This window comes from Chanos chanos, chromosome 15 (genome assembly GCF_902362185.1).
Source record: "Chanos chanos chromosome 15, fChaCha1.1, whole genome shotgun sequence".
NCBI lineage: Eukaryota > Metazoa > Chordata > Actinopteri > Gonorynchiformes > Chanidae > Chanos > Chanos chanos.
Window position 1 is genome coordinate 13,914,866 of NC_044509.1, and position 26,994 is coordinate 13,941,859.

Consider the following 26,994-nt stretch of genomic DNA (forward strand, 5'->3'; position numbering starts at 1 on the left):
TGCCACAACATCTAACGACGACCAAGATTGATGGGCACTGTCATATTGACAAACCAGTGCACAGTCTGTGTGCCCTGTGGTCATGTGACACACAACACATGAAATCTGTCTGCGACTCAGACAGCTGGGAGATCAATCTACACAATACTGAAAGGTGGCGACTGAGGGAATCCTCTTAGGACACATTGGATTACCATGATGAGGCTGTCCAGATTACTCGCTGTATTACATGAGTTACAAAATGTGATCATTCATGACATCTAAACCAGCGTTCCTTCAATCTCATTTAGACAAGCGACCTTGATTATCTCCCTTTAGCCCTGGAAACCCTTAATCAAACAGTACACATCTGCTAGGCTCCAGGTGTTAGGACATACAGATGAGGTAAGACACGAATAGCGTACATTAGCAGGTAACACCGGTTAGCACAAGACATAGCTTAGCGGAAAGCTAACGGACATTCTCCTCCTGTATGCTGGCAGTTGGCTGGTAACGTGTGGAGATAGTTCAGAGCTTTCTACATACATTAGTCATACATTAATGTGTGATTTGCAAATTTGGAGAGAAGGGGAAAAAAAAAAAAAAAAAAAGGAAGAGAAAATTCTGAGGAAGGTGTAAAAAGGTGCAAGTCAGAAAATGACAACATTTCATTTACTGATAGACCAATTCAGGGTTGTGTGCGACTGATTGGAATATATTTCATGCTGATTAACAATTCAGATTTATGAGAGTGACCAACACATTAAGATGGAATCCAAACACCTCTATTTACATAGCATAGGTGCACTACCACTGATATATGCATCAGATTACTCTGGGAATTTGGGGGGTGGGGGGTTGATCCACAGCCACTGATAAGCAACCATTTAGTTGTTTCACGTGCACTTGCTGATAGGTGATTATGATAAAGGAACTAGGCAACGCATTGATTAAAACCTTATTACTTTCAAATTAGTCTGATTGAACTTTAGTCATTAGAAACCCTGATTTAAAAAAAAGTAAAATCCAATGGCTAAGATAAGGGAGATGGGACATTGATCTTAGTTTGACATAGCAATTGATTAAAAAAAACCAAACAAATGAAAAAACCCAATTGTATTGACTGGGGTGAAATTTGAAAGAAAAAGTAATACCCCTGGTACTAAAGAGAAGTGACTATCATTTACTGGTGGATTAATTTATTACATATGTACGTCAGTGTAATTTGCAAAGTAAACAAATAGCAAACAAGAAACAAAACAAAGCAATAAACCTGTCAGCTTCCTTGTCAACATTATCACAGGGCACAAGAAAAATTGCTAAGTAAAAAAATGAATAAAAAAATAAACAAAATCCACAACTCAACTCAAAAATGCTTTCAGATGCAGTCTGAAAAAAAAAGAGAGTTGTGCGAGGCCCACAAACTGGCCAAGTGGTTTTACTAACACCAAAATTAGACATGCCACAAGCCAGGCCTTGAATCTTTGGGATGGATTACACTGTGATCTCTGAGGACTTAGCAGTTCCCACACCCTGTCACATCAATTTAGTGATGCTTTTCCGGAAACATCCGGTCAGGATTTGAGAGTGTAATTCCACTGTTAAACTTGTCTTAGCAAGGGCGCGTAGAAGAAAGCGAAAAAAAAAAAAAAAAAAGTGATATGAGGACAGCTATTGGCATGTTAAAAAGAAAAAGAAAAAAAAGAAAAAAAAAAAGGATCAAAAAAACATTCACTGCTTCTCATAGTTTCTCAAGACATCTGACTATGAGGTCAGCCAGGTCTGGTAACATTGTTTTTGGTATTAAAAAAAATTTGTCTTTGGCAAGTTTCAAACTCAGGCTACTGTGCTGTTTGACCCGATAAGACAGAGGGGTCACATGTCTGGAGGATGCAGGCCCCACAGTGTGATCTTTACGCACGTTTTCCTGGAGCCGCTGTCACGGTCTCTCCTTCTCTGAGGTCATGTTCTGACGTTCACGTTTCAACTGCTCCCGACTTTGACGGCGAGCTCAGTCGGTGAACGGGGAAAACGCCAGAAGATGTGAGAAATTCAAAGGAGAACAGTTTAAGCGGACCCCTCGTAAAACGTAAATATACCCTCATAGCCCACATAGTGCGATTGTAGAGTGTTTATGGAAAAACAGCGATTTGCCCTGTGTCGTCCATTTTTAGTCGAAGCCCTCAGGGAAACATTTTCAGCCAAAGATAGACTTATGATCTGGCCATGACAAAAAAAAAAACAAAAGTAAAAAAAAACTTAACAAAACATTTCCTTGAATATATTCATGTTACAATAGCACTGGTGACATTTACACTCTGCAACGGTCCAGAGCAGCAACTCGCAACTGGCAAAATGACTCCCTTATTGTGGACGCAAATGAACTTATTGTTAAAACTTGTTCACAACAAATTGTGACAGCGAGTTTAGGACAGATCCATTCTACACCTCCCTCTGCCTTGAGGGAAGATTGAAAGCGAATCTCACAGCAAACAGACTTCACAGAGCTGGGAAATTACACCTCGGTAAACAGTCAGCGGGGTTCAGCAGGGGAAAAGAAATTTCTACAAAAACAAACAAACAAACAAACAAACAAAACCGTTCATTTGTGCAGTAATACAAACGAGACCTTACAAACAGCTGCCAGTCGGAATATCAGAGACTCTGACCCACCGAGGGATTGGCTAAAGCACCCCCCCCCCCCCACACTGAACAATCTGTGTTAAGAGGGTTTACGTTTCCTACACAGGAACGCTGCTGAGCACACAGGAAGGCGTGAAGAAACAGACATAACACAGATCCCTGCTGCAGCTTGACATCAGTCTCACCCTCTGACTCGCTTTACCACTCATAAGCACATTTCATTTTTCATACAGACAAACAGGCAGTCCATCACTGAGCTTGTCTAGGAATACTGTATGAGAGTGCATTTTCCCGTGCTGTGACGTTATAGAATTTGTATTATGTCTAAGGATCACTGTACGCTCCACGCTGACATCTGCTTCAGCAAGTCTGATTAAATATAGTAAATAATTAAATATAGAAATTGATCTAAGAGGACACTTCATGGAGCTTTGAAGCATGCTCAGGGAAAGCATCTAGGTCAGGAGCACACTCTGCTCATTAGAGGTTACTCTACCACTCTTTTTTTTTTGTTTGTTTGTTTAAAGGAGGCACATAGATCCTTGAGAGTACATGAAAATACCTCAGGAGAGTCATAATTACATGTGTACTTGAAATTGTTTCTTGTTTATTGCCCCCACCCCTCCCAGTGGTAGTAGTAAGTCAGTCTCTGAAACGTTTACAGCAGGTTGGTGCAGTCAGATTTGAAACTATAGTAACAAAGGGGCATAGTGGCAGACAGAGGTTGCTGTGGAATAGAGGGGGTGGACCCTCTGAAGCCCCTGGGCCCCTGAGGACCAGAGCACTGTCCAATCCTGCTTACACGACACCTAGCATGTGGTGGCACTCCAGGTGGCTATGGGAGGACTTCCCGTCACGTTAGCAATGCACGCATGCACACGGGCATGGAACCAAGCGCGCACACACACACACACACACACACACACACACACACACACACACAAGCTCTCTGTCGCAGAAATTCCTTTACACATGAATATGTGTTGAGATGGATTTTATGAATATGTGTTGAGATGGTTTCACTGTGTTAGAAAACAAACCAACAAAACAACACCCCCCCCCCCCAAAAAAAACCCACAACAAGAACAAGAAGAACAACAACAAGAACAAAAACAACAGCATAAACAATAAGGCACCATTTGCTGGCTCCATTACTTTATTTTTGTTCACTTAGTATGTCAACAGGGTCGTAAACAAACAATAACCGTCCATTATCTGCTCAAAGTGATACGAAAGAAAGACATTTCATTCAGTGTATATATATATATATATATATATATATCAGTCTACACTGTGATAAGCGGAGTCAGTACAGAATTAGCCTCCCTCTGAGAGACAGCGAGGAATTAGTACTACAAACACATTACTCGGCTCCAGGCACAGGTCAGTGCTAGAGCAGGTTCCACCATAAAGCCTGGGAAAAAAAAGGACTGGTCCCGCTAACAGCTTAGCATCATTCTATCATAGCAGTCATGTGGGAACACAAACACTTCCCAGCATTCCACATTACTGCTTCCCCTTCAGCCCAGATTATTACGGCGCAAGCTTGTCGTCTTAGAGACTATGACTGTATATACAATGCTGTATTAAAATAATACACGATTAACCGCTGTACTAACATTGTAATATGTGCTTCCTCAGAGCTCCCACAAATGAAAGGATTTCCACTCTCTCTCTCTCTCTCTCTCTCTGTAGTTTGAGATCCACTTGGATCTTCTGTATGTCTTTCTCATCAGCCAAGGAGAGGGATCCTAGTGTACAGACACGGGTCAAAAGTGTTCAAACAGACCGAAAAACGCGACCAATCAGGTGGAGCTTTTTAAATAGAGGGAGGTCACTGGGCTCTTGCTGTACTTTCGCGGTGGAGTCATGCCCAATCCAACCTGGACTCACGGACGCATTTCTCTGCCAGTTCTGGGACTTGCCTCCCCTCCCTAGATGGAAAGGCTTGGGGGGGGGGGGGGGGGGGGGGGGTGACATGTACGTGTGTGTGTGTGTGTGTGGGGAGTTGTTTGGAGTTAGGTTGTGTAAGATGATTAAGAATAGGTGTGATAAGATGGACTGTGCCCAGCCCCCCCCCCTCCCTCCCCCGTCCCCCCTCCCAAACACCCTGCTTCTCCCTGGCTGTACTGCGGCGTGTTGCATTCTCTCTGGCTGGGTGAGATCTTGTATGCAAAGGCGCTAAGCTGCATCTTCTCACCCTAATCCTATCAGTCTTCAAAGCTGTCTTTAAAGGTAAGAAGCTCCAGACGGACAGATTCCAGGCCACAGGAAGTCTCTGATTGACACGAAAATGATGACTCCAAGCTAAAAAGAAAAAAAAAAACCCCCAACAACAACAACAACAAAAAAAGAAAACGAAAAATTCCCCAATACCGGCATCAACCACACTGTCGCTGGAGAAAGACGAAAAGACTTTGTCAACCTTAGTACAACACACTGGTTTCTATGGGATATTAAACCAAAGGAATTACTATGAAACAAGAGTCTCTTTGTGTATACCAGCGGCTCTCCCATTCCTTTAAGAGGATCAGCTTTGTAAGATACATTCAAATGTTTTGAAACAGGGCCCTTGTTTTTCTCTCAATATAAGGAAGATCAGTTGAGGATTGCGAGCATCTAGACGTTAAGCAATGCGTTTTAAGACCCATTCCCACGTAACAGGAGGTTCAGGCAAACCGGATAAAAAGAGTACCTAAAGCTCCATAGCCAGTCACTCTGGACAATGAGCAGAGAGCCCCAGTGTCACGACAACTCTGTTACCTGGCGGGCACAGCAAACTTCTGTATCACTGTGTCTCTTTCCCAGAATCCCGCAGGACAATAGACAATGGAGTTCTGCTCCCTCCCCTCCTTCCCCCCCCAACTCAACAAAAAAAAAAGGGCCCCTTCTCTGTCCTCTACTTTCAACAGTGATCCAGTATCAGGAAGGATGGGTGGGGAACTGTGTGGCTGAGCTACATTTCCCTGTAACTTTGGAGATTAGATTGCAAATGAAGCCAACTGTGACTTAACTAATGTGCTCTCTGCGGAGTCTCATTTTGAGATGTGTCATCTTCAAAGGACTCGTTTTAAAATGAACCTAAGCGCCGAATCCAAACCTTAACGAAAAGCGTACGTCCGTAAAATGCCCAAAATGCTTTGAGTGTGAATGCTCACAAACACTACGATCTAAAAACAGGTTATGAACCTCTCCCCGTCCTGCACATTCTTCACTCTGTTCCAAAACCCACCGCCTTCGTGAACGCAATCAATTGAACCGCGGACATTTTCTTCTCTCTTTTTAGACCTTGCGACACAAATTACTCTTCTGTACCGGCTCTGGTGACCAATTCTTTCCCGGGTTTTGGAAGAACGGCTCCCCGAGATGAGGGTTGAAAAATGTATTTATTTATTTTGCTGGTTTTATCGAGGTGATCAAGACACGGTGAAATTGCCCGGTAGTGGAATGTCGGGCCTTATCTGAGAGAAGCAGGCAGCAGGGAGGGAAGTGGAGTGTCGTGCAGAGGAAAGGCCTGAATTCAGGCTTTTCCTGAAGATAGACAGCCCATGGGATCTACAAGCACCGTTTAACTATTCAATTTACTGGAGGCTTTCTTCCTCCCTCTCTCTCTCCCCCCCTCTCTTTTTCTCTCTGACTATCTCCCTCTCTTTCTCTCCACTCTCCACCCCCACCCCCCCACCCCCCGGTGTGTGTGTGTGTGTGTGTGTATGTTTAAAATTGGGCAATTCAAAGGAAAACATTATTCGGAATAACTGCCACTAAGATCGGTGTGGCTAGCTTTCGCCATGGGTCAGCACCACTTCGGAGAGGAAAAAAAAAAGGGGGCATATTTTGACATCATGCCACCACGGTAAACGTGGCTCTAAGGAGATAGTACCAGCTGAGCTGCATATAGAGATGATTCAAGAGCTAAGACCGGTGGCGGCTCGCCATCAGAATTCATTCTTTATTTGAAAAAAAGAGAGAAAAGGTTGATATGCAAGCGAAATCTTAGCGTGCGGGCCGCGCCTAAACGTGTGCGTAAACAACGCTGTTATGGGAGAAGGGTGTGATGTGACCTCAGCAAATACTTGGTTTGACCACTCATTGTTCCCTTCTTGTTCTGACTCAACTTTTTTTTTTTTTTTGCCATAATCCACAAGTGATTACAATGCGCTAAACCTATTTGTACAGCACTTGAAAGGATAAAGAACAAATATCTAAAATATCACAGCTTTTGTGTCAAACACCAAAGAGAAAAGAGAGGGAGAATTTGTAAAGAGAGGGACTACGTAACAATTCGGTTGTTTTGTTATGCTTTATTTGACGTAAAATGACAGATCCATGACATACCTACAAATATTTGTAACAAGACACCGGTCAAAAAGCACATAGCAATATGATGTTTGTACTATAAAAGTAAAGCTTATATAAAGCAGCCCACAAAGACACTGAAGACAGCTGAATAGGTATTAATTCGTGTAAAATCATCTGTCAGTGTAATTTCTATCAGGAGAGCAGACACAGTTTATCAGTGTTCTTTTCGTTAGGGAGGAGTGAGTACCCCCCCCCCCCCCCCCCCCCCCCGTTTGTTATCGTTCTTTCCTGTCCCTTGTGCCCGTACTGATCCATCGAGTAAACAACGTCTGATGTGTCCTTCCTTTACTGTTACAGTTTTGGACGGGCGCTTCAAAAATCGCTAAAGACGCAAATACATTTACAAAAAGAAAACTGTAAAACCGTGGCCTTTTAAAACAGTTAAGAAAATGTTTTTAAGAAAAGCCACACGCTCTTAAGATGGAGTGCCTCGTTTACTTTTTGTACAGGCTTAATGTCTTTGGTATGTTTTTTATAAAGAAGCGACCATTAGCTCACAGTTTGTGCGGAGGGCTTACACGTATGTATATACGTCACTCTTTCAGGCCGTGTCATTAGGGCTTTAGTTTATGTGCTGTGCTGTCACTGTCCCTGTGAAATAATGCATGTGCACCACCCCCCCTCCACATATAAAGGTCATATATCTGTATGAGTAGTTGTCCTCACACAGCCTGTCTGTTTGAAAACACAACTATACGCCATTGCAACTGTGCTGTGACAACACCATTAAGAGACCAACTTCCATTTGCTTAACGAGGAGTTCTAAATATATAATTGATATAGATGCCACAAAATCAAACATCAGCCTCCTCGACTGAGGAATGGTGAGGTCATGTTGACCCGTAGAACTGAACCTTTTGAGATCTGGTTGTGTTTGTCTTGTATGTTTCAAATCTTTTGATGGAAACTTTGATGGGTGAGATGAGTGATAATGATGATGACGCCTTGTGCTTTTCTGATGTATGTATTCTCCCAGGGCCTCGTCTTCATTCCTGCGGGAAAAGTTCCCTGCCTTTCATCATCATCTTCATCTTCATCTTCCCAGTCTCTAACAAACAAGCCATGCTTGAACTGAGACTGTTACATAACATAACACACCCTAAAACCTCTGACAGACAAAAAAAACCAAAAAAAACCTCCATGTCATTAACACCCAAATGAAACTGATGTTTAATAAAACAGTTCAGTTTCATAATGAAAATATGAGGCCAACTGAAAAAGCTCAGTGGTGAATTCAAGCACCTCATTTGTCACAAGAGGTTGTGAAATCATCCAGAAACCCAAAGTCCTCTGGGCCCAGAGCGGGCCAGGCATAAACGTGAAGCGATCGCTACAACTTGTGCACAACATTTGGGTAAAAAAAAAGAAAAGAAAAGAAAAACCCGTACTTATTATTCCTGATCGGGAACAAACGTGAACGGACAGGCGAGGACGAGATTGTGAACCTGGGGGCTGCACTGAAATGAGTGAAGTAAGCAAGTTCCTCGCGTAGCGTTCAGCCATTAATAAATCATGCTTCAGATGTTCATTTTTTCTTTTTTTTTTTCAGAAGTGCTCAGCCAGTCATGTCAATTGGGTGGCAAGAGATTTTGTTTAATTCCAACACTAGAAAAAGAAAACACACACACACACACACACACACACAGAGACACACACACACACACACACACACACACACACACACAGAAGGGACTTGGCTGGCCCTTGATGGGCCCCTGACTTATCACCTTCGAGCAGGTTTCACTTGTGGGGTGTGCTGCTCACATTCCTGGAACTATCACAAGCTGCTCGACTTCAAACGCAAATTGAAGGGAGGAAAAAAAAAAGAAAGAAATCTAAGGTAATTTATTCACCAGCTCATATTAAATGGAATTCTGCAGGTATTGGTCCCGTGGCTAAGACAGCGACGCGCACTATTTCAAAAAGAGCTATCAATTCCCGGCTCTGGTCTAATGAGTAAAAAATAATGTCCTTTGGCAGGCACAATCTCCAAGCTTATAAGTGATTGTGAGCTTCGGTCTATGCGTATTTGAAATCCTTTGACTTAAAGTCTTACAGCGTGTTACATGCCTTTAACGCAGTGAATAATATATTCAAAGTCACCTCTAAAAAAAACATATACGCTGGATTCCTGGAGTTCAGTCAGCACACAGGAATAGGCTGATCCAACCAGTCTGTTTAGTTAACTTTTTTCAGTTGCTTTGATACATGTATTCAGATGGTACTGTTGCCCATATGAACTGCAGAATTTATGATTATGCAGGATTTTACAAAGTGTCACAAAATGATTATTTTCCCATCAATGTACACACAAACCAGCACATTTACGAACCAACCACTTGCTACCATGGAAACTACATGAACTATAAAGAACACAAAGACAATGCAGAAGATTATAATTAACCTCTCCGATAAGAAAGCAAAACATCCATCTGTTTGTCTTAAGACAGCTGGTCCTGACATTACTTAATTCACTACATTAGTCCATATAACCTGTTTTTTGTGTGTTTATTGTGGCTGATTGTATTGCTCAGTCAATATAACCAGCGAAAAAAAAAGGGTGTATTCTCAGAAAGCTTGCATTACTTAAAAGAATGTCCTCAACCGAATGCAGACAGATATACATGTCAATAAATACAGCTCTGTTTTCCACATATGTGACAATCCCAGATTAAAACCCTCTTCTCCAAAATGCAACATGGAAAAAAGGATTGGAGTGCCAGGGGGTGGGGGGTGGGGGGTGTCTGTCAACCCCCGTCATATTACGGAATTTCAGATCCCCCCCCCCCCCCACTTGGGCCCCACTCTCACAATGTAGCCCACTGTAAATTTTCTGCTTTGTCCTATTCTCAGATTAAAACCCACAAGCTAATTTGCTTTTACTTCGCAATGCTCGAATAATCCAGCCCTAATCCTCACAGACTCGATTAAACAGCAAAATCTCACAGTAGCGCAGTATCTCCTTGTATCTTTGACGGATACCCCCCCCCCCCTCTCTATCTCTCTCTCTTTCTCTCTCTCTCTGCAGCACCTCTGCTATTGACAACCTCGGCCACTGTTTTCTGAAAGACTGGGTTGCGTGTAGTCTGTCCTAGACAGTGTTCATTCTGTTTTCCCTCTCTCATTCAGTCTGTTTGTACTTTGATACGCGAGCATGTTTTGCTGAAACTCACCACAGTCACACCTAGCATCGTCCTAGTTTCTGATTGGTGACACGTTGACAGTTTGGTTAGAAACATTAAAAGTCATTACATACCATGCAGAGGAATAATTTGATCTAAAGGATCATGTTTGCAGAAAAGACAGATGAAATGGCCAAATGTACAGATCTACAATAATCACATCGTTGTTCAGGTTTTCCCTGTTCAGTGAGAGCGCGGGTCTTTTGATCATTTGACAGCTTGACTCATTTACATGCTGGTCCTGTTCCACACTGACCCCTTTTTTGCAGAGAGACAGAGGTGAAAGGTGAAGAGTCACAAAATGAAAGAACAGTCACAGCTTTTCATCAAGTGCTCAATTATGTATTACATAGTAATTAGGGCTTGAATTATCGATAGTCCTGAAAAAAAAAAAAACTGGGCTGGCCTTGACAGCTTCGGCTATTTTTAAACTGATTTCGAGAAGATGAGCTTCCCTGTGCGGCTGTGTTACTGATTATATCTTGAGCAGTGGCTGAAAATGAATGGATTGTGACAGGTATAGTCAGTAGGGGAATACGCAGTACATCAGTTCAGGACATTCCCCTGATCTCTGTAATGTGTGTGTCTGAGTGTGTGTGTGTGTGTGTATTTTTGTGTGTGTGATAGTGTTTGAATGTGTTGGGAATACAAGATGATTATTTTAAGCACAATTTGTACAGCAGTCATAAGGGGGGGGGGGGGGGTTGAGTGTGGGGGGAGGGGTGTTGCAAAATACACAGACAAAAGACTTTCTCCATAACTACAAAATGGACAGAAGAAGAAAGCATACGGAAATACACTGATAGCAGAAATCACCGAAAGGGAAAATGGGGGAGGGGGGGGGGGGTTGTAAAAATGAAGATATGAAAACAGACAGGAGAAAGAGAGAGAAAGAGAGAGAGAGAGGAGGCAGAGGAGGAGGAGAGATTGAAGGTGGGATTCAAAAGCACGAAAAAAAAAAAAAAAAAATCCAACGGTAGAGCGAGGTTGTAGTCACCGGGGCTGTTGGATGCAAAAAAACGCAGTTTTGTGAAACACAGATAGGCAGACGTGAGGTGGAGTCGCTGCCGTGAGCAGGGGACCTATCTTCAGGTGCCAGAGAGGATAATGTCACAGAGTCTGCGCTCCGACTCACATGACCTTGTACTCAAATCAGCCTACACCAAAACACTCTCAACGGAGTGGCTTCAGCACTCACAGGCCATGCATGATTTAGTTCATAGGTAAGATGACTTCGACATACTAATTTGGTGCAAGACACATATAAAATGGTGTCTAAGTGGGTGGGGACACAGACACAAATCACATCCGCTGTAGCATGCATTATCACCATCATAACTGAAGTACAGGGATAGTGTATACCTATTTGTTTAAATGAGTAGAGCACCAATAAATAAATCAAAATGAAAATTTAAAAAAAAAAAAGCCAATTCAGAAAAAGTGTTAAATACATAGCAACGAGGGATTCAAGAAACCAAGTATTAATGAGCGAATCTATCACGGATGACAAAACCAAGAAAATCAATTTCTGTAATGAGCAGTCACTAATGAAGTTAGTACCACGCTTTCAAAATGTCAATGAGAATTAGTTGCAAAGACAGCTGCTTGTTTTCGGGCTATATTCTCTGTTCATTAGAAACTTCGGCGATAAGCTGCTTCGAACCACATAGAGAAATTCTCACAATGCAGCAAGACAGGAATATCTTAAGTAACTTTAAACAAAATACCTGCGCTAATCTCTCCCATAAAATTGGCCGCTGATAGAAATGTGAGGAGATATACAAATGCCAGAATTTTCCTGGGGAACAGGCTGTAGACTAGATCACATTCGTTGTCGGGTTGGTGCACTGAGTAACATGGACATCTTTTTTTTTTTTTTTTTTCCCCTGAAAACATTAAAGTCACGCTAAGCTAGACTGCTTCAAATCCAGATTTAATCCTTCCAGATCCTGTTTTGCATTCACTCTAAAAATGTCTACCTCTTCAAAGACATCCTGTGTGTGGTTGCTAATGCTCTCTTCACAAATGTAGGTCTGTTAACTGGTGCTGTGAATTTCACAAAGATACATCATTATCTAAAATATTAAGAGGGACATGTTGAGTACATCTGCCTGAAATTACGCTGGAAAAAAACAAGGTGTTCATGTTAAAAGCGAAATAGTCTCTGACTGTATTGTACCTGAGTTTTCTCAGCGCCAAGTACATTGAGGAATAAGAGCCAACATTTCTAAAAAATGAAACTGCTACATGTGATAATTAGCTTTCAGTGCATTTGACCTCCACCACTGCCAACAGAGAGGACTGACAAGGGGTATGGACTCCAAGATCAATGCCTTTTAGTGGCGTTTCTTGCTTGTGGGGTATTGTCCTGTCAGTCATTAGCAGAGCAAAACATTTCCAGGCTTAATGCAGCTTGAATTAGAGAGTCCTTTTGGCTAGGTTCATGGAAATTACATTTGAGCAATTATCACTTTAACCCAAGCAAATGTTTTCAGAAACAAATCAACTCTTTCGAGGTTTCTAATTGAATCAGCACTGTGTATTTTCTCCACAATGTCTGGATTAGCACACACAGGGGAATTGTAACCATAGAACTGTAGCCGTTTGTCAGAGAACCAGAAACCTTAACAATATGTGAAATGAATAGGTTTTGTTTGGTCAGACATTTGAGTTGGCGCTGTAAAGCACTTGGTGAGGATGACATTTTCTCTGTGGAAAGAGCAAACAATAGCAATGTGGGAGAGAATCTCACCTCTGAGCTATCATCAACATAATTAAGTCATGGCTCTCAAAAGACTGCTCTCTCTCTCTGTGTGTGTGTGTGTGTGTGTGTTTGTGTGTGTGTGCGTGCGTGTGCGCGCGTGTGTGTGAGACATTGCTAAAACTCCCAAAGATACCGTATAATTACATCACACAATAAGACTCATAGATGGAAATGATTATTTTAGACAGAAACACAATCACGGTTCTAGGACCTCTTGTGAATGGATACTCAGGTTCACTCCATTCCATTATGTGTAAAGCGTTGCGTTCGCAGAGATAGCCATGCTGGGAGTCAGAGCTTTTTTTTTTTTTTTTTACTGGCTTTTACCGTAATGAGGCCAGGTGGCTGTGTCCTGTCGTCTGACCTGAAATGTGCTGATGAGTATGGGAAACAGCGGATCTTGCCACCTTCACTGCCGCTGCTCTACTGACAGGTACACACACAAAACTCCCTGCAGGGTAGTCCTGCGGTCCTCTGGCAGGTATATGTCATACCCTGTTCATGTCTCTCTCTCTCTCTCTCTCTCTCTCACTTTATCTGTACGACTTTATGTGAGATGTTCTTTGCTATGGTGTGATATTCTAAAGACAGAAGCAAATCAGAAAACCCTAATATTTTTCCTCTAGAGCTATCCTTTTTTTCTTTCTTTCTCTTTTTTTTTTTTTACCCAGAATGCTTCTTGATCAGTGACTGAACACCAGCAAGAAAGGAACACTTAGTTTTGCCTGAAGGCAGCTGCTTAATAGTGTTGATGTAATTTTTTTTTTTTCCACCAGAATGACTGGAATAGAATCGCGCGCCCGGTTGCCCCGCGCTGCCGGTCGCCGGATACATTACAGATCATACGGTTTCGCCGAAGCTTTGCTTTCGAGAGACGAGTAAGAGGTATTAGTCTTGATCTTTATTGTATTCTGACGGCAAGCGGGGTCAAGAGCTCTACCCATCTCCTGTGCTGTCGGCAGCGGGTCAGTGTCTTGTCAGATGGCCAGGCTCTAAATCTCTGATGGCCTCGGATGTTGGGCTCTCAGTTCTCAGGGGCCATATGGGGCTACAGTGGATTTCAGGGGTGATCATTATACCAGCGCATTCCCTTCGTCAGTGAGATTACCGATGGCCTGCCCTCTTTAGTAAAGAAATGTATACACAGATCATCTTTCGATTGATTGACAGACATGGAAACCAGCAACTGTCATACTAAGCCCAAACAAATGGAAGCAAAAGAAAAAGGAAAAACATGAATGGCTAACATAAATGTGTCCAATCACATCTTTTTTTTTGGTTTCTACTGATATAATGGCTTTTAGTATAGAAAAATTAGGCAGAAATGCAGCGAAAATATGCGTTCAGAGCTAGACTGAATATGCTTAGAGTGAGATGAGATTTCCACCCGCTCTGGTTGCTGTCACACAGCTCTGACAGACAGATAGACTAGGGTAGCATTTTCTTCAGTTCTGTCTCCCACGCTGACCCGTGGGGAGGTCTCTCTCATAGCACACATTCATCAGTTACTTTAGCTGCTCCCAACAGGCTGAGAGCAGAGCAGGAGCATCAGCAAACTGTCAAAATGCATGCAACAAACAGAGACAAGTCTGACACAGAAACATAGCCACCTGTCACTAAACAAGATAGACACACGCTGACTGACACATTGCTGTTAACACAGACAACTCTCTCTTCCTCTCTCTCTCTCTCATATATATATATATATATATATATACATATATATGTACACAGCAAAATTCTCAGAGTTGATTTTCCAGTGTTCAGAAAAAGTGTTAAGTATAGAGTTGAACTGACACTGTAAAAACATGATTTAACACTAAAGGAATCAATTGCAAAAGAGAGTTGGTGTCACTGAGAAGTGTTGGAGATTCAACTCGTACTACAGAGTTATGAACCCAGTGTAGCAAGTAGATAAGACTTTTTGGTGTTTTGCAGGGTTAATTTTTAACTATGCATAGAGTTATTTTGACACTGCATCTTAGTTGTATTATTAACACTTTAGGAAGTGTTAAATTAACACTCCAAAGCTTGGGACAAAATAAACACCGGCATAGTGTTAAAATGAATTCTCTCAAAGCAGATTTAACCCTACAGAATTTGCTGTGTATGTATGTATGCATGTTTTGTTTTAAAACTGATACTGACACCGTTTTAAAACAAAACTGATACCACTGAAGCAGATAAAATATTTTCTCTTTAACGTTCACTGTTTAATTTGCAAATACGCAGAGCAGTTCCACTGCAGCTCCATTTAATACCGAGTGTCTCATTTGTGACGGATATAGAAAGTCTATAATTAGCTGATGGTATTTGTTTGGTTTCTTGAGAGCAATGTACAATGCCATGCTGAGGGACTGTCAGCGTTAGGCTATATGAGTAAGGAGGAAAACACTGGCTATAAATAATTGGGTAGCCAATGTCTGAAGGCAAACAATGCATGGCTGTACAGCTGGACAGTTTCATCCTGGCATGAAAAGTTTTCAGAGTTTTGGCGAAAGTACATTGTCCTGCCAGTCTATAGCACTGATTGAGAACATGTTCCTTTAATTGGGGGACGTGGATGCGTGTGTGTGTGTGTGTGTGTGTGTGTGTGTGCGTGTGTGTACGTGCGTATCTGTGTGTGTGTGTGTATATCTTTAAGAGAGTCCAGAGGCCAGGAAGACTGTTGGGAAAGTCGCCCACTGTTTTTCTCATGACCCCTGGCCAGCCCAAAGATTTCTCCTCTTGGGATACAGCACAAGACACTGTAGAATAAAGTCACAGATATCTGCCTATGGGATGTTCAGTAGGAGAACGTAGCCTCACTCTAACTAACACGGCACGGCAAAGGCTTCATAGACTGGCACCGGAAGATGAACAACAAAACCTTTTGACCTTTGATCAAATCAATCTTGCCGGAAAGCCAGCTGGGCTTTTTTTGTTTTTTTCTTTTTTTTCCTTTTTTGTACCAAACCATGTCATACCTTGCAAAGATGTTAAAGCAACAACAAGGGATTAACGTGACCCATGCCGTCTCTGCCCGGACAGATTTTCAGACTCTAACACCACCTGGCTCAAAACAGCCGACGTGATTTTGATTGCTAGGCATTACATTTACTACTGTGCTGTACTGTAATGCACTGCACTGAACACGGCACATATCCTAAAGCCGTTACATTTCCAGAAGCCCCCCCCCCCCCCCCCCCCCCCAAAAAAAGGACCACCAACCACAAACTGAGACCGAAACCTTGGCGAGCCAAGCTGTGTCAGGGCACGTTGCCAGTGAATTTATTATGTTAAGAAATGAGCAATTAAAGATAAAGATGTGTTGTCAGAAGTCTAACTGGTCGCATTCCACGTCCCTCCCTGAGTAATCTCCGTGGCATTTTAAGATGTCAGATTGACTTGGGGGACAATGAGGGGGGGAAAACACATTGAGATAAAGACTGAATGGAAACAAACGTCGGTCTCAGTCCGACGTGGATGTGCTGATATTTAAAGGAAGCTGTCCTGATGAGGAAGAGAAGAGGAAGTGGACTGTTTTGGTAGAGAAAAAAACACTGGCTGTGTTCAAAACCACTGACTTACTATACGCTCTGAAATTCCTATGTTAATTCCATAGTAAATTGCATGGAGGTATGTTGTTCTAAACACACTGAATATCTATTAGACAGCCATATGTTGTAAAAAAAAAAACACACAATTTTTTTCAGAGATTGAGTTGTTGAATAATCCCACATGCCACACTGTGAGTACAACTAATTAATAACAACCTCACTTAATGGAATGACCTTGTCAAATGAATGAGTCTTACAATGAGATGCCCAAGACAAACTTTTTTTTTTTTTTTCTATTTCAGAAGCTGTCTGGAAAAGGAGATTAATTGTGGGTCATTGCCATAGATAAGGTGAGCATACTATCACAGTCATAAATTATGCATTTGAGAGCTATGCTGTCTCCCTCTTATCAGTTGTTCCCAGACCATTAACACGTCTGCACTCAATCCAATTCACCTGCAGTGCCTTTTTTCTCATGATGGACCTCATTACGCGAAAAAAAATTAACGTGAAAGAAAGAAAAAAGGAAAGTTTTCATATTCTTTGAATATGTTCTGATTGTCTTTTCACTATGAGTTTGTCTCTGAAACCTCCTGGAACAACCCTGACCTGAATCATGTCTTGCTCTACCCCGGTGCCATTCTGAGTAATCTTCCAAAATCCAAGGCATTCCCATCGATTTAAGGAAAGGAGAGTCAGTCGGCCGACCGGATAAACACAGTTGCGCTCGAGACAGGGTAGTGTAGGAAAACAACTGGGGCACTGGGATTGCTCTCTATTATTTTATGCCACATTTTATGTTGGGTGGCAGAGGAGGGTTCTCTTTGGGACATTTCTTTCCTCCCACCACGACATTCCAAAACATCTGTGGTTTTGTTTCTGTACAAGACGCAATAGAGTCACCATTTTCTCAACATCCGATCAAGAGTCTTAAGCACAAGTACTTGCTGTCTTTCTTTTTTTTTTTTTGTCCCAGAAGGACCACGATTTCCTCTCATTACAAATGACAGAACTACACAACAACATGGTGAATACCTTCTTCCTGTTCTCAAGACACGATTCTTCTCTGGCTTCCGTTGTGTCTCTGACACAATGCTTAGCAGGACACACCTGCAGGTAACTGTTGAAGAGTCATCCACTGCTGCAGCCAAGGTCAGATTGATGCCAACCCTTAACCAACCAGACACTACTGACATGTTTCTCAGTAAATGATTCAATTAGTTCACAATGTCAATTGTTTTACTGGTGTAAAACTGAGGAAACACATTATGCCAGGATCACAATTACTCTGTGATTCCCTGGGTAAGTCGAAACCACACCCCCCTGCCCAGTCTTAAACAGCTATCAACATTTACTGTTATGGGAACATATTTTCATGAGGGTATAAATTCAGTTTAGTTCCTCTGAGGAAAATGTGACAGATTTGAATAACCCAATCAGATCCGTTAAAAATATGAAAAAACTGACGATGAACTCTCCTACCTGTGAAATAATCAAATCTCGACGTCACAACTGACATCCTACAATTACTTGTTTCTGTTTATCTGTGTGTGAAGGGACAATAATCAGTTAAAATGAATGAGATTTTAGGTGTTTTCTTATGTCCACGAACAAGGAGGCTACATCTTACTCGGCCTTACTCTATTTTTCTCAATCTTTATGTGTGAGGTATATTTAGTATATTTATCGACGTTTATCATGAGAGAGTGTCAAAGATCGAGAGAAAAATAATATTTAAAAATCGTGTAATCCTAGCCATAATACTTTTAAAATACAAAACATTAGAACAGGTGTTCAAAGTTTAAATCCCCAGGTGACAAACTTAGATTTGACGACTCCATTACTTTCATTTTTAAACGATTTTTCGACTTCCCTCAGAAACAATAATATAAACCTGACACTATAAAACTCGATTTGAGATTATAACAAACCTAGATTTGTGCTCCGTCAAACATAAAATTCCAACATCTAAACGTCGAATATTTTACATATTCGCATATAACATTCGTTGAAGAAGAAAAAGGAAACCTACCTGGAAGGAAGGTTAGAAACGTAAAGGTAAATGACAGCAAGGTGCCAAGTTTCCTAGAAGTTCGGATCTCCATAGCTCTGCGTGCGCCGTCTGTGTGATCCACACTCGCTTCTCAGTTAATAATTCGCACAGCCCTCTGAAGTATTCCTCCGTTATCTACAAACAAATTGCCTTTGGCAAAGCAGTCTTTCAAGTGATCTCAAACTGCGCCTTCCTGAAATGACTGGTCTTCAGCGTGGGACGAGTGGCACGACGTCAAAGTTGGTGATCATCTTTGGTTCGGCATATTAAGCGCAGTCGAGACGCAAACTGACCTTACCCTATAATGCAGTCAAAAGACCACTGGACTTGATAAGCGTTGTACGTTTCTGGTTTATTGTCCTTGCCGAACTCTGTTCTTGAAGGTCGCTGACACGGAGAAAGTATCCTGTGGTTAATAGCGACTGAGTTGACATCATGGGCGCTCTCACTCTGAAGGCAGTGCGTTCGCCACCCACTGGAGCAATGCACCTGTGTTTGTAGGGTACGCCCCCCTGTGCAGATTCTAACGCGTCACAGCTTCTCCTACAGGTGATCCGTGGACAATGCTGTATTCTCCAAACCTTACATAATTTTATTCCTACGGTACTCAAGTAACATGATTTCAATGGTATTAAATAATAATAATAATATTAATAATAATATCACATAAATTACCTGTTACTTTCTGATGTAGTGTGGATAGGCAGATAGATAGAGAGAGAGAGAGAGAGAGAGAGGGAGAGAAAGAGAGAGAGTGAGAGAGATTTAATCTGACACCTTACTGAACCGTGGTCTATGTATTACTATTTCATAGACTTGAATTCAAAGGCAAAACTGTAATGCAGACATTTCAGAATTAATATCAGGTCTGTCCTTGCATGTTATTCTGTCTGATACAGTACACTGTGCATATAGAAGTTGCTTTGTTCCCATCTGGATACTCGAATACAGATGAGATTTTAAATTCATCGCTCACTTTACAACGAGGGCGAAAACCTAGTGTGTAGTTGTTCTGCTGGATTTCTCGAATGGTTAATGCGACAGAGCAGGAGAGGTGAAAGAGTGCTCCAGTAGCCCCAGCACTTAACAACGGTGTAGAGTGGTTAGTGTGGACAGGCTAGCCCTCAGAGGTGAATACCTCCCTCACTCTTGTTTCCGAGGGCTGGCTGGTTGCCATAGAAACACGGCTGAAGTTAATGCAGCAAGACTACTCAATTATTAGAGACGGATGAGCTTACTTCAGTGATTACACCCAAGGCTACTGTATTACATATATGTTGCTCTCCAACCTCAGCTCAAATCTTAACTTGTACAGTCAGTCTCCTTCTCTGAACACAACGTTCTGAGAATCGTGAAGACATCAAGGACAAAGGGCGGTGGTTTGTTGATAGCAATAACATTTAAACTTTTATGTCTGAGTAAAATTAGGCCGGGCAAAGTTTAATACAATATTAAAGTAGCTAGTAAATAACTCAATTATAAGCGGTTAATGCCTAAATGGAGTGTAGAAATTTCGCTAACAAGAAAACCCTGTTGAGACCAAAGGTCAAGTTTGTGTAACTGACACAAATAAGCAAACAGCCAACCAGATCAGCCAACGCACCAGCAATCTTCAGAAACTGTTTTGTGTTGTTTGACTAACAAACTACATATACCACCTCTGATAAGGCAGTTAGATTATAATTCAACCTAACTGCAGCTCATATAGGATTAGACATTGAACATGGTGGTATACTAACATGGTAATATTATGAATACAGAAAACTGGAAGGTTGGAGAAAGACAATTACTAGAACAACCACGAGGAATAAACATTTGAGTAGAAAAAAAAAAAGACAATTAGAAACAGTTTATGAAATTGCCATAAAGCACAAACAACACTATCCAAATATGAAATATATAAATATAAAAAGTATGAAATATGACAGTGTTATTGGAAAACGACCAATATTGCATCGACCAACGTTCAATATGGAAACTAGCACCATTAGTAAATCTGCTTTCCCTGTCTTTGGCGCCCACTATAAAATAATAACTTTTGGATAAGTAGCCTAAAGTATGACCTAGTTAACTTTGTGCAAGCTTTCACACAGCCAAAAAGTGCATCCAGTATTTATATCTGAATCACATTACTGCAGGAGCTCCTTAGCCAAAGAACTTACTCACATGGTAGGCTACACTTAGTGAGGGAAATTAGACCTCGGCTTTGAATTATTGATTCCCTCCGCGGATGTTTAAAATAACGCAGGCGTGGAAAGCCAGTCCCCCCTTTTGCTGTCAGAATAGTTTTCAACTTTTTTTTTTTTTTTTTGCACCGTGGGATTCTAAAAAAATCGAAGAGTATAACACTAAATGTGTTTACACGGCATGAAATGTTAATCCTATTCTGGTTTCAGGGCATTTATAATATTTTTATGATCAAGTTTGCCGAATGAATTGTGTCATAGCTTATCTGTAGCTTTAGAGGCTAACAAGAGTCAGTGTCTTGGTTGCTCAAATTAAAGGTGAAACAAAAAGGTAACTGAAGTTAGAGGCTAAATAATGCATCGAATACCATTACACGACGTTCTGCTAAAATGTATATACGATTAAGCATTGCCTCGGACACATCCAAAAGTAAAGTCTATAAATTATTCAAAAGAATTGTATGTGACATTGTACAGTTAAGCATGGTTTTAAAAAAAAAAAAGTAAAACCGAATTGCATCGTGTCTCAATGCTGCCACCTGCTGTCGAAATATAAAAGCAAATGAAATAGAGAGCAAGTTTTGTGAGGTATTTGACAACATTATGATATTAATCTTTTAAATCAAGCAGGGAGGTCAGAGCAAACTTTTTTTTCTCCCCAGTGCAAATTTCAGTGCATATGAAAAACATGAATTCGAGAAGATTTGTTCAGTAAATGGCAAATGAACAGCAGTGCCCAATTTATTTTTTCCTAAAACATGTAAACGCACAAGACTGCGACCTGGAAACAATTATACTGAAAGACACTGTGTGTTAACAAATTAAACAAAAAAAAAGAAAAAAAAAAAAGAAAAACGAACAAATAACAAGAATAACAAAACAAAACAAAACAAAACAAATATAGATATATGAAAACATTTTGAGTGTCGTGTCTGGAAACTCTGGAATGCAACATCAATATATATTTTTAAATATATATATATATATTTTTTTTTTTTTTCTATAGAGATAAGCTTTACATATTGGGTCATTCCATATGAAATCGATTGACTGTGAACCTACACCCTTTTTATATCAATGATACTTTTTCCTTAATGATAATACATGGGAGAAATATCCAAACAGTGGTTTGTGAACCAAGGAACTACTCAAAGAGGGGTTAAATATGATCTAAATTCAGGCCAATTTTAAAGCTCTCACTCTCATCAAATGGTCATGTATTGTTATCATTTTTCATCCTAAAAATACGGTTTTTGGTGGTGCTCTTATGTTAATAAAGAGAAAAAAAAATATATATATAACGATTTTAAAATAAGCAAACTGAGCATTTTTCTCCTTGATCTTATCTTAGAGTGTGTCCACATACACACTACGTCTTCTGAAACTATCGCGTAACAGTGTACCGTTGGCTAAGACACAACACATACTTGAGAAAAGAGTACTTCACCCAACCAACTACATTTCCCATACTACCTGAATACTGAGTTTATGATACTGCACATTTTCACTAGAATGTCACCTTCCACTGCGTTTCAAAGCAAAGCACAATCAGGGAAAAATGAATGACGTGACTCTAAACATTTTTCAGAATAAGGACGATGCTTTTCAGATATCTTAACCCAATATAATGCCAAATTGATGAGGTAGATGACTTTAACCCACTCTTGGTTTAGCACATTTCACTTCCCCTATGTTTCAATTCCCTTACAGATGCTAGGCCTGTCTTAAGGTTACAAGATACTAAATTTAGCTCTGACAGTTTGAATCTTTCAGAGTAGTGTTCTTCAAAATCCAGTTCTGAAGGTCTGGGGTTCTACTGGTTTTTAATACCAACTAAACAGTCCTATCCCTCAATTTAAAAAAAAAAAAAAATCAATCTGTAACTGTGAGGTAAGGGCAAAGACAATCAGAACGCCAGACCTACAGTGCCAGATTTCTTGTCTCCCTGACAAAAATTCTTCTTGAAATGAATCAGAACCCTCTTTTAGACGGACACAACTTTACATAAACAGCGGCTGCAGTTTGTGTGGACGTCAGATTTAAGGACTTGCTTTCATCCATTTTGGAAGCTTGTTCCAAAGTATCACAGCTGCTGAGGTAGCATCAGTCAAAAATCGGACAAAAGTAGCAAACTGAGACATAACTGTCAATTCATGGCAGAGTCATGTGAGAGCTGTTCACGGGACAGAAAATCTTTTGAGTAAAAGTCATAGTCTCTCTTGCCAGTAATACAACCTGAGGAAGCAGTCACAGGAAATGAGGATGCTTTTGAAAAGGAAAAAAAAAAAAAAAATTAGGCTTCATTTCACATGGAATGAAAGTCTGACAATCTCTATATAACATACCATTCAGGCCTGGCTTGAATGTGAACATGTGTAGAGGTAACCATGTCTGGCTTGCTGCAAATGGCTTTATACGGTTTCTATCGGTAGTGCTGTTTAAAAAAAAAAAAGAAAAAGGAAGAAAAAAAATATCTGGATCAAGAATGTCATACGTGTGTGTGTGTGTGCGCACGGTCATTCTACCTCCAAAACGTTTGGTCACTTTTCAAAATCACAAAATGCTGCGTGTGAGGAAAGCTTCACTGCTATGACCGTTGTCATTCACCTAGAGAGGCTGTAACAGGCTATTATGGCAACAAACTCCAAACTAATAGTTTCACCCTCTTCGTTATATATGAATGTAATGGAGAAATTGACCGACCTGACACACCGAGTTCATACGCATCATCTTCCTATTGATTTCTGTCCACAAACCACTCCCTAAACATATCTCCCAAAGGTGAGCACATGCAAAAACTTTCATTTGGATCAAAAGGAATCCGTTTGAATAACGGCCATTTTGTGATCGACTTCATATGGAATTGATTTAATTTAGATTTCACTTGTAACTTTCAAATAAGTTGAGGACTCATTGACCCAGCTGCACCTATATCTTTTGATGTCTGGCGCGTTGGTTAAACTTTTTGCTCCACAGTCAAATAAAGGCAGTTTTAAAATAAGCTGACAGCACCTCCTCCTGGACACCCTCCTGCGCCCCCATACATGGCTCTGTCTCCCTGATAAAAGTCCTTCCTGAACACAATACCCATTAACTTATGGAAAAAAAAATGGGAATTACAAGGTATCCTTCTGATTGTACTTTAAGGAATAACCAATTGCAGTCTCTAAACATTCCACCAAAGAACCCGCTGAGAGGAAGTCCAGCTCCACCTCGATGAACTTGATGTAGATGGCTGTGGTTGGAGAGCCGTCCTCCTTGGGCTGGCCCGTGCAGTTTTCCTGCAGGAACCTGGTGACGGGGGAGGGCTCCCCCCTGTTGTAGTGCTTGCCTGAACTCTGAAAATGCTGGAACAGACATTGTTGTAGGGTCCTATCCTCTGCAATGCCGAGGTAGCAGTAAGTCACTTTGGCTGGCGCCCTGTCCCCGCTTTCCAAACACTCAGACTGACTCGGACTCCTCTTCACCTCGTCCTCTTGCGACGTGGACGACTTTTCCCCCGTGCTGGGAGCGCCCACCTCCTCATACCCGATGGCATACAGGCCATATGTTTTGGGGATGCCCCCAGGCAAAAGGTACTGTGAGCCATTACTGCAGCCAGTAGCCCTGGACTGAGCAATAGGGATCCAGTCCACTTCCATGTGTAGCTCCAGGCACCTTGCTTCGCTAATGGTAATGTCCAGAAACTTATAGTACACATTTTTCCAGTTCATTTTTTGCACTTTTGTCATAATAATCCGACCTTCTGCCTTGTCTGGGTTGAAGTACTCCCGTAGGCGCTTCACCAGAGGCACCTGGGAGCTAATCTCGGCGTAGTGATAACGGATCTCCTCCTTCCAGCGCGTGTTGTAGCCCACGCCAAAGATGGCCAGCTTGTTGGACAGGTGTAAACGGGAGAAATCCGTCCACGTTTGGAAGTGTTCCCATTTAACTTGCACAGATTCCAGGATCCGTATTACGTTCTGCATCACCTTCTGTTTCCTGCCACAACAGAGAGTCAGGGGAAAAGTGGAACTTAGCAGCTGAGGGTACGACAGTCACCTGCACTCATTTTTCAGACATTTCTACAACTTCTGGAAAAATATACAATTTAAGAAAGATTTAAGATTTAGATTTAAGAAAAAAAAAATATTCGTCTTGCAGAAAAAAAAAAAAAAAGCAATCTTGAAACAAAAATCTTTAGTTTGACTTCTCTGAGAACAGACTGAGGACAGACTTTGTTTACTTACTGAGTATTCTCTGTTGGCTCTGGTCTCAACTGTAGAACTCTGTTCTTTGGAAGCTGAATCTCTTCTATGAAAGACAGTGCACATCATTAAAAAAAAAAAGGAAGTATGACAAGTGAATTTTCCTCTTGAGGTCAGACACATATTAGACAGATCAAACAAAAAAGTACAGATAAGTGCATCATTCTAAATGATTAATTATCAACATAGTAAATAACTATATGTCATATGTTATTAACGAAAACATATTTTAACAATGTCCACCACTATCAAGCACAGCAAAGCTTCTGTATTCGTATAAAATACAAAATTCAAAGCCAAAAGCCAACAGTTATGGCGGTTCTTAGACGTAATCACATCACCCACCGGCCTCTATCTCTCCCTCTTGAAAGGCAGAGGACAAGTCCTGGTTGCACCAGTCTTCCTGGGAGTAATCCTCCATAGTACTGCCGTCTGACTCCATCTCCTGGTACAGGCCACTGCTGTTGATCAGAACAGGCTGACAGGTCTGTGAGTCCCAGCCTCCTTGACCAAACACCTTCTCCAACTGCTCGATATTGTAGCTGCTTTTCCTCTTCCCGATGCCATGCTCCTTCACTCGGCTATAACAACGCCGGAGCGTCTGTCGAGGAAACAGCACAAGGACAGAGCTAATTTACCATCTCTCTGAACGGGAACCAGTCACTGTTTAGGCTCAGTGGTACTTTAATATCACTTACTGGCCAAGCAAACGTTTTGCTTTTTTTTTGTGGTAGAGTTACAGAGGAAACACTTAAGAATGTTGTTGTCACTGTCATATTTTGATTCAGTTATATCTGAAACAATACTACGTTGTATTTAAAGCAATTTGCCATTAGGAAAATGAAGTCAAAAATAAATGATGCTATCATGGCAAAACATGCACCTGCAGAGGCTATGCTTCTCAGACAACAATCTACACTCAAAGCATTACGTTAACGCATTCTTAGCTTTCGTTGACATGACAACCAGGTGAACTGACCATGGGTCAAAACAATGCGATGAAAACAGATTGATAGCCAACTGGACATTGACAGTCGCTTTGTTAGAAACAGCATCACTGACATCTCCGGTAATTATGAGCAACAAGAGTAATTGTTCGACAAATGTTATGATACAGAGGTGATGCTACAGTCGATATAAACAAATACCATACTAAAATGTTCCCAATACTGTTAGTTAGATATTTACCTTCATCCTTTCCCTGCACTGGGATGGAGTCCTCTCGTAGCCAAGCTCCGCAAGAGCTCTTGACACCCTCTCGTACATGGCTGGTCCTGGTCCTTTACCGGTAAAACAAGTGCCGGCAACCTCCAGTTGCTGCATCCGCGCCTCCGTCAGTCTTTCGTTACCCCATACTGCAATCAAGGCATTTGTTTCGGACGGGGTCCATGACATGCCCCGGCTGGCGGTAAAGCTATTGGAAGCTGAGGCCGTTCCACTTCGGCCTGCGCTCTCTGAAACTGTGATTCCAACGTTGAGAGGGGAGAATCTATTGGGTGTGGAGGGATTAGAATGATACTGGTTGCTATCGCTCAAATCTTCTGATTCTGGAGATGGCACCTCTGTTTTAGGTATCTTTAGCGGCACAGATAGCTCAGGAGAATGATCAGCGTTACTGGGCGCCGCCATCTTGCCTCTGTTGCTATAGGGAGGGGGATGGGAGTTGACGTATGAGAGTCGAGTGCGCTTGGCGACAGACGCAGGTAGCGGGTCTATATGCAGGTATGCCTTTTCCCTTTCAGATTAATTTAATTTAAAGTACTTTTATCATGCTGTTGTGCACCCAATCACAGATAAACGTTCAACAAGAGTCTGAAAAATACACCGGATACGGTTTATATTACATCAGTGAAAACTCTTGAATCAGCTACACTGCAATAAACACTATGTTGAGAGGGCATTTGTACAATTTCTTTATTTACCCATCTGATTTTGCTTGCACACACACACACACACAAACACACGCGCGCGCGGCACCCAAAACAAACAAACAAATAAATAACTCTGGGCCTGAGCCATATCTTTTTGGTCAACAAAAAGTC

At 41.4% G+C, this 26,994-nt stretch overlaps 2 protein-coding genes across 2 annotated transcripts in view; both read right to left on the bottom strand.

Annotated features, from left to right (window-relative positions):
- Window positions 1-18,959, bottom strand: part of esama (endothelial cell adhesion molecule a) — a 31,793-nt gene extending 12,834 nt beyond the window's left edge. Inside the window, exon 1 of the mRNA XM_030792522.1 lies at window positions 18,499-18,959. Within this exon, the coding sequence (XP_030648382.1) occupies window positions 18,499-18,571 (73 nt within the window). The 5' untranslated portion in view covers window positions 18,572-18,959. The remainder of the gene's footprint in view (window positions 1-18,498) is intronic.
- A 4,862-nt stretch (window positions 18,960-23,821) lies between these two features.
- msantd2 (Myb/SANT DNA binding domain containing 2) lies at window positions 23,822-26,581 on the bottom strand. The gene is made up of 4 exons (XM_030793112.1): window positions 26,141-26,581; window positions 25,298-25,553; window positions 24,935-24,998; window positions 23,822-24,686 (listed from the first exon to the last, which is right to left on the bottom strand). The coding sequence occupies exons 1-4, from the start codon at window positions 26,579-26,581 to the stop codon at window positions 23,822-23,824; spliced, it is 1,626 nt and encodes a 541-aa protein (XP_030648972.1).
- Between the last annotated feature and the right edge of the window lie 413 nt (window positions 26,582-26,994).

Excerpts from the sequence above, each read along its gene's own strand:
- msantd2 (XM_030793112.1), bottom strand. The coding sequence starts at position 26,581 with ATGGCGGCGCCCAGTAACGCTGATCATTCTCCTGAGCTATCTGTGCCG. Across the intron at positions 24,999-25,297 it reads AGAGGGAGAGATAGAGGCCG|AAGAGATTCAGCTTCCAAAG; the intron begins GTGGGTGATGTG and ends TGTCTTTCATAG. Across the intron at positions 24,687-24,934 it reads GAGCCAACAGAGAATACTCA|GAAACAGAAGGTGATGCAGA; the intron begins GTAAGTAAACAA and ends CTGTTGTGGCAG.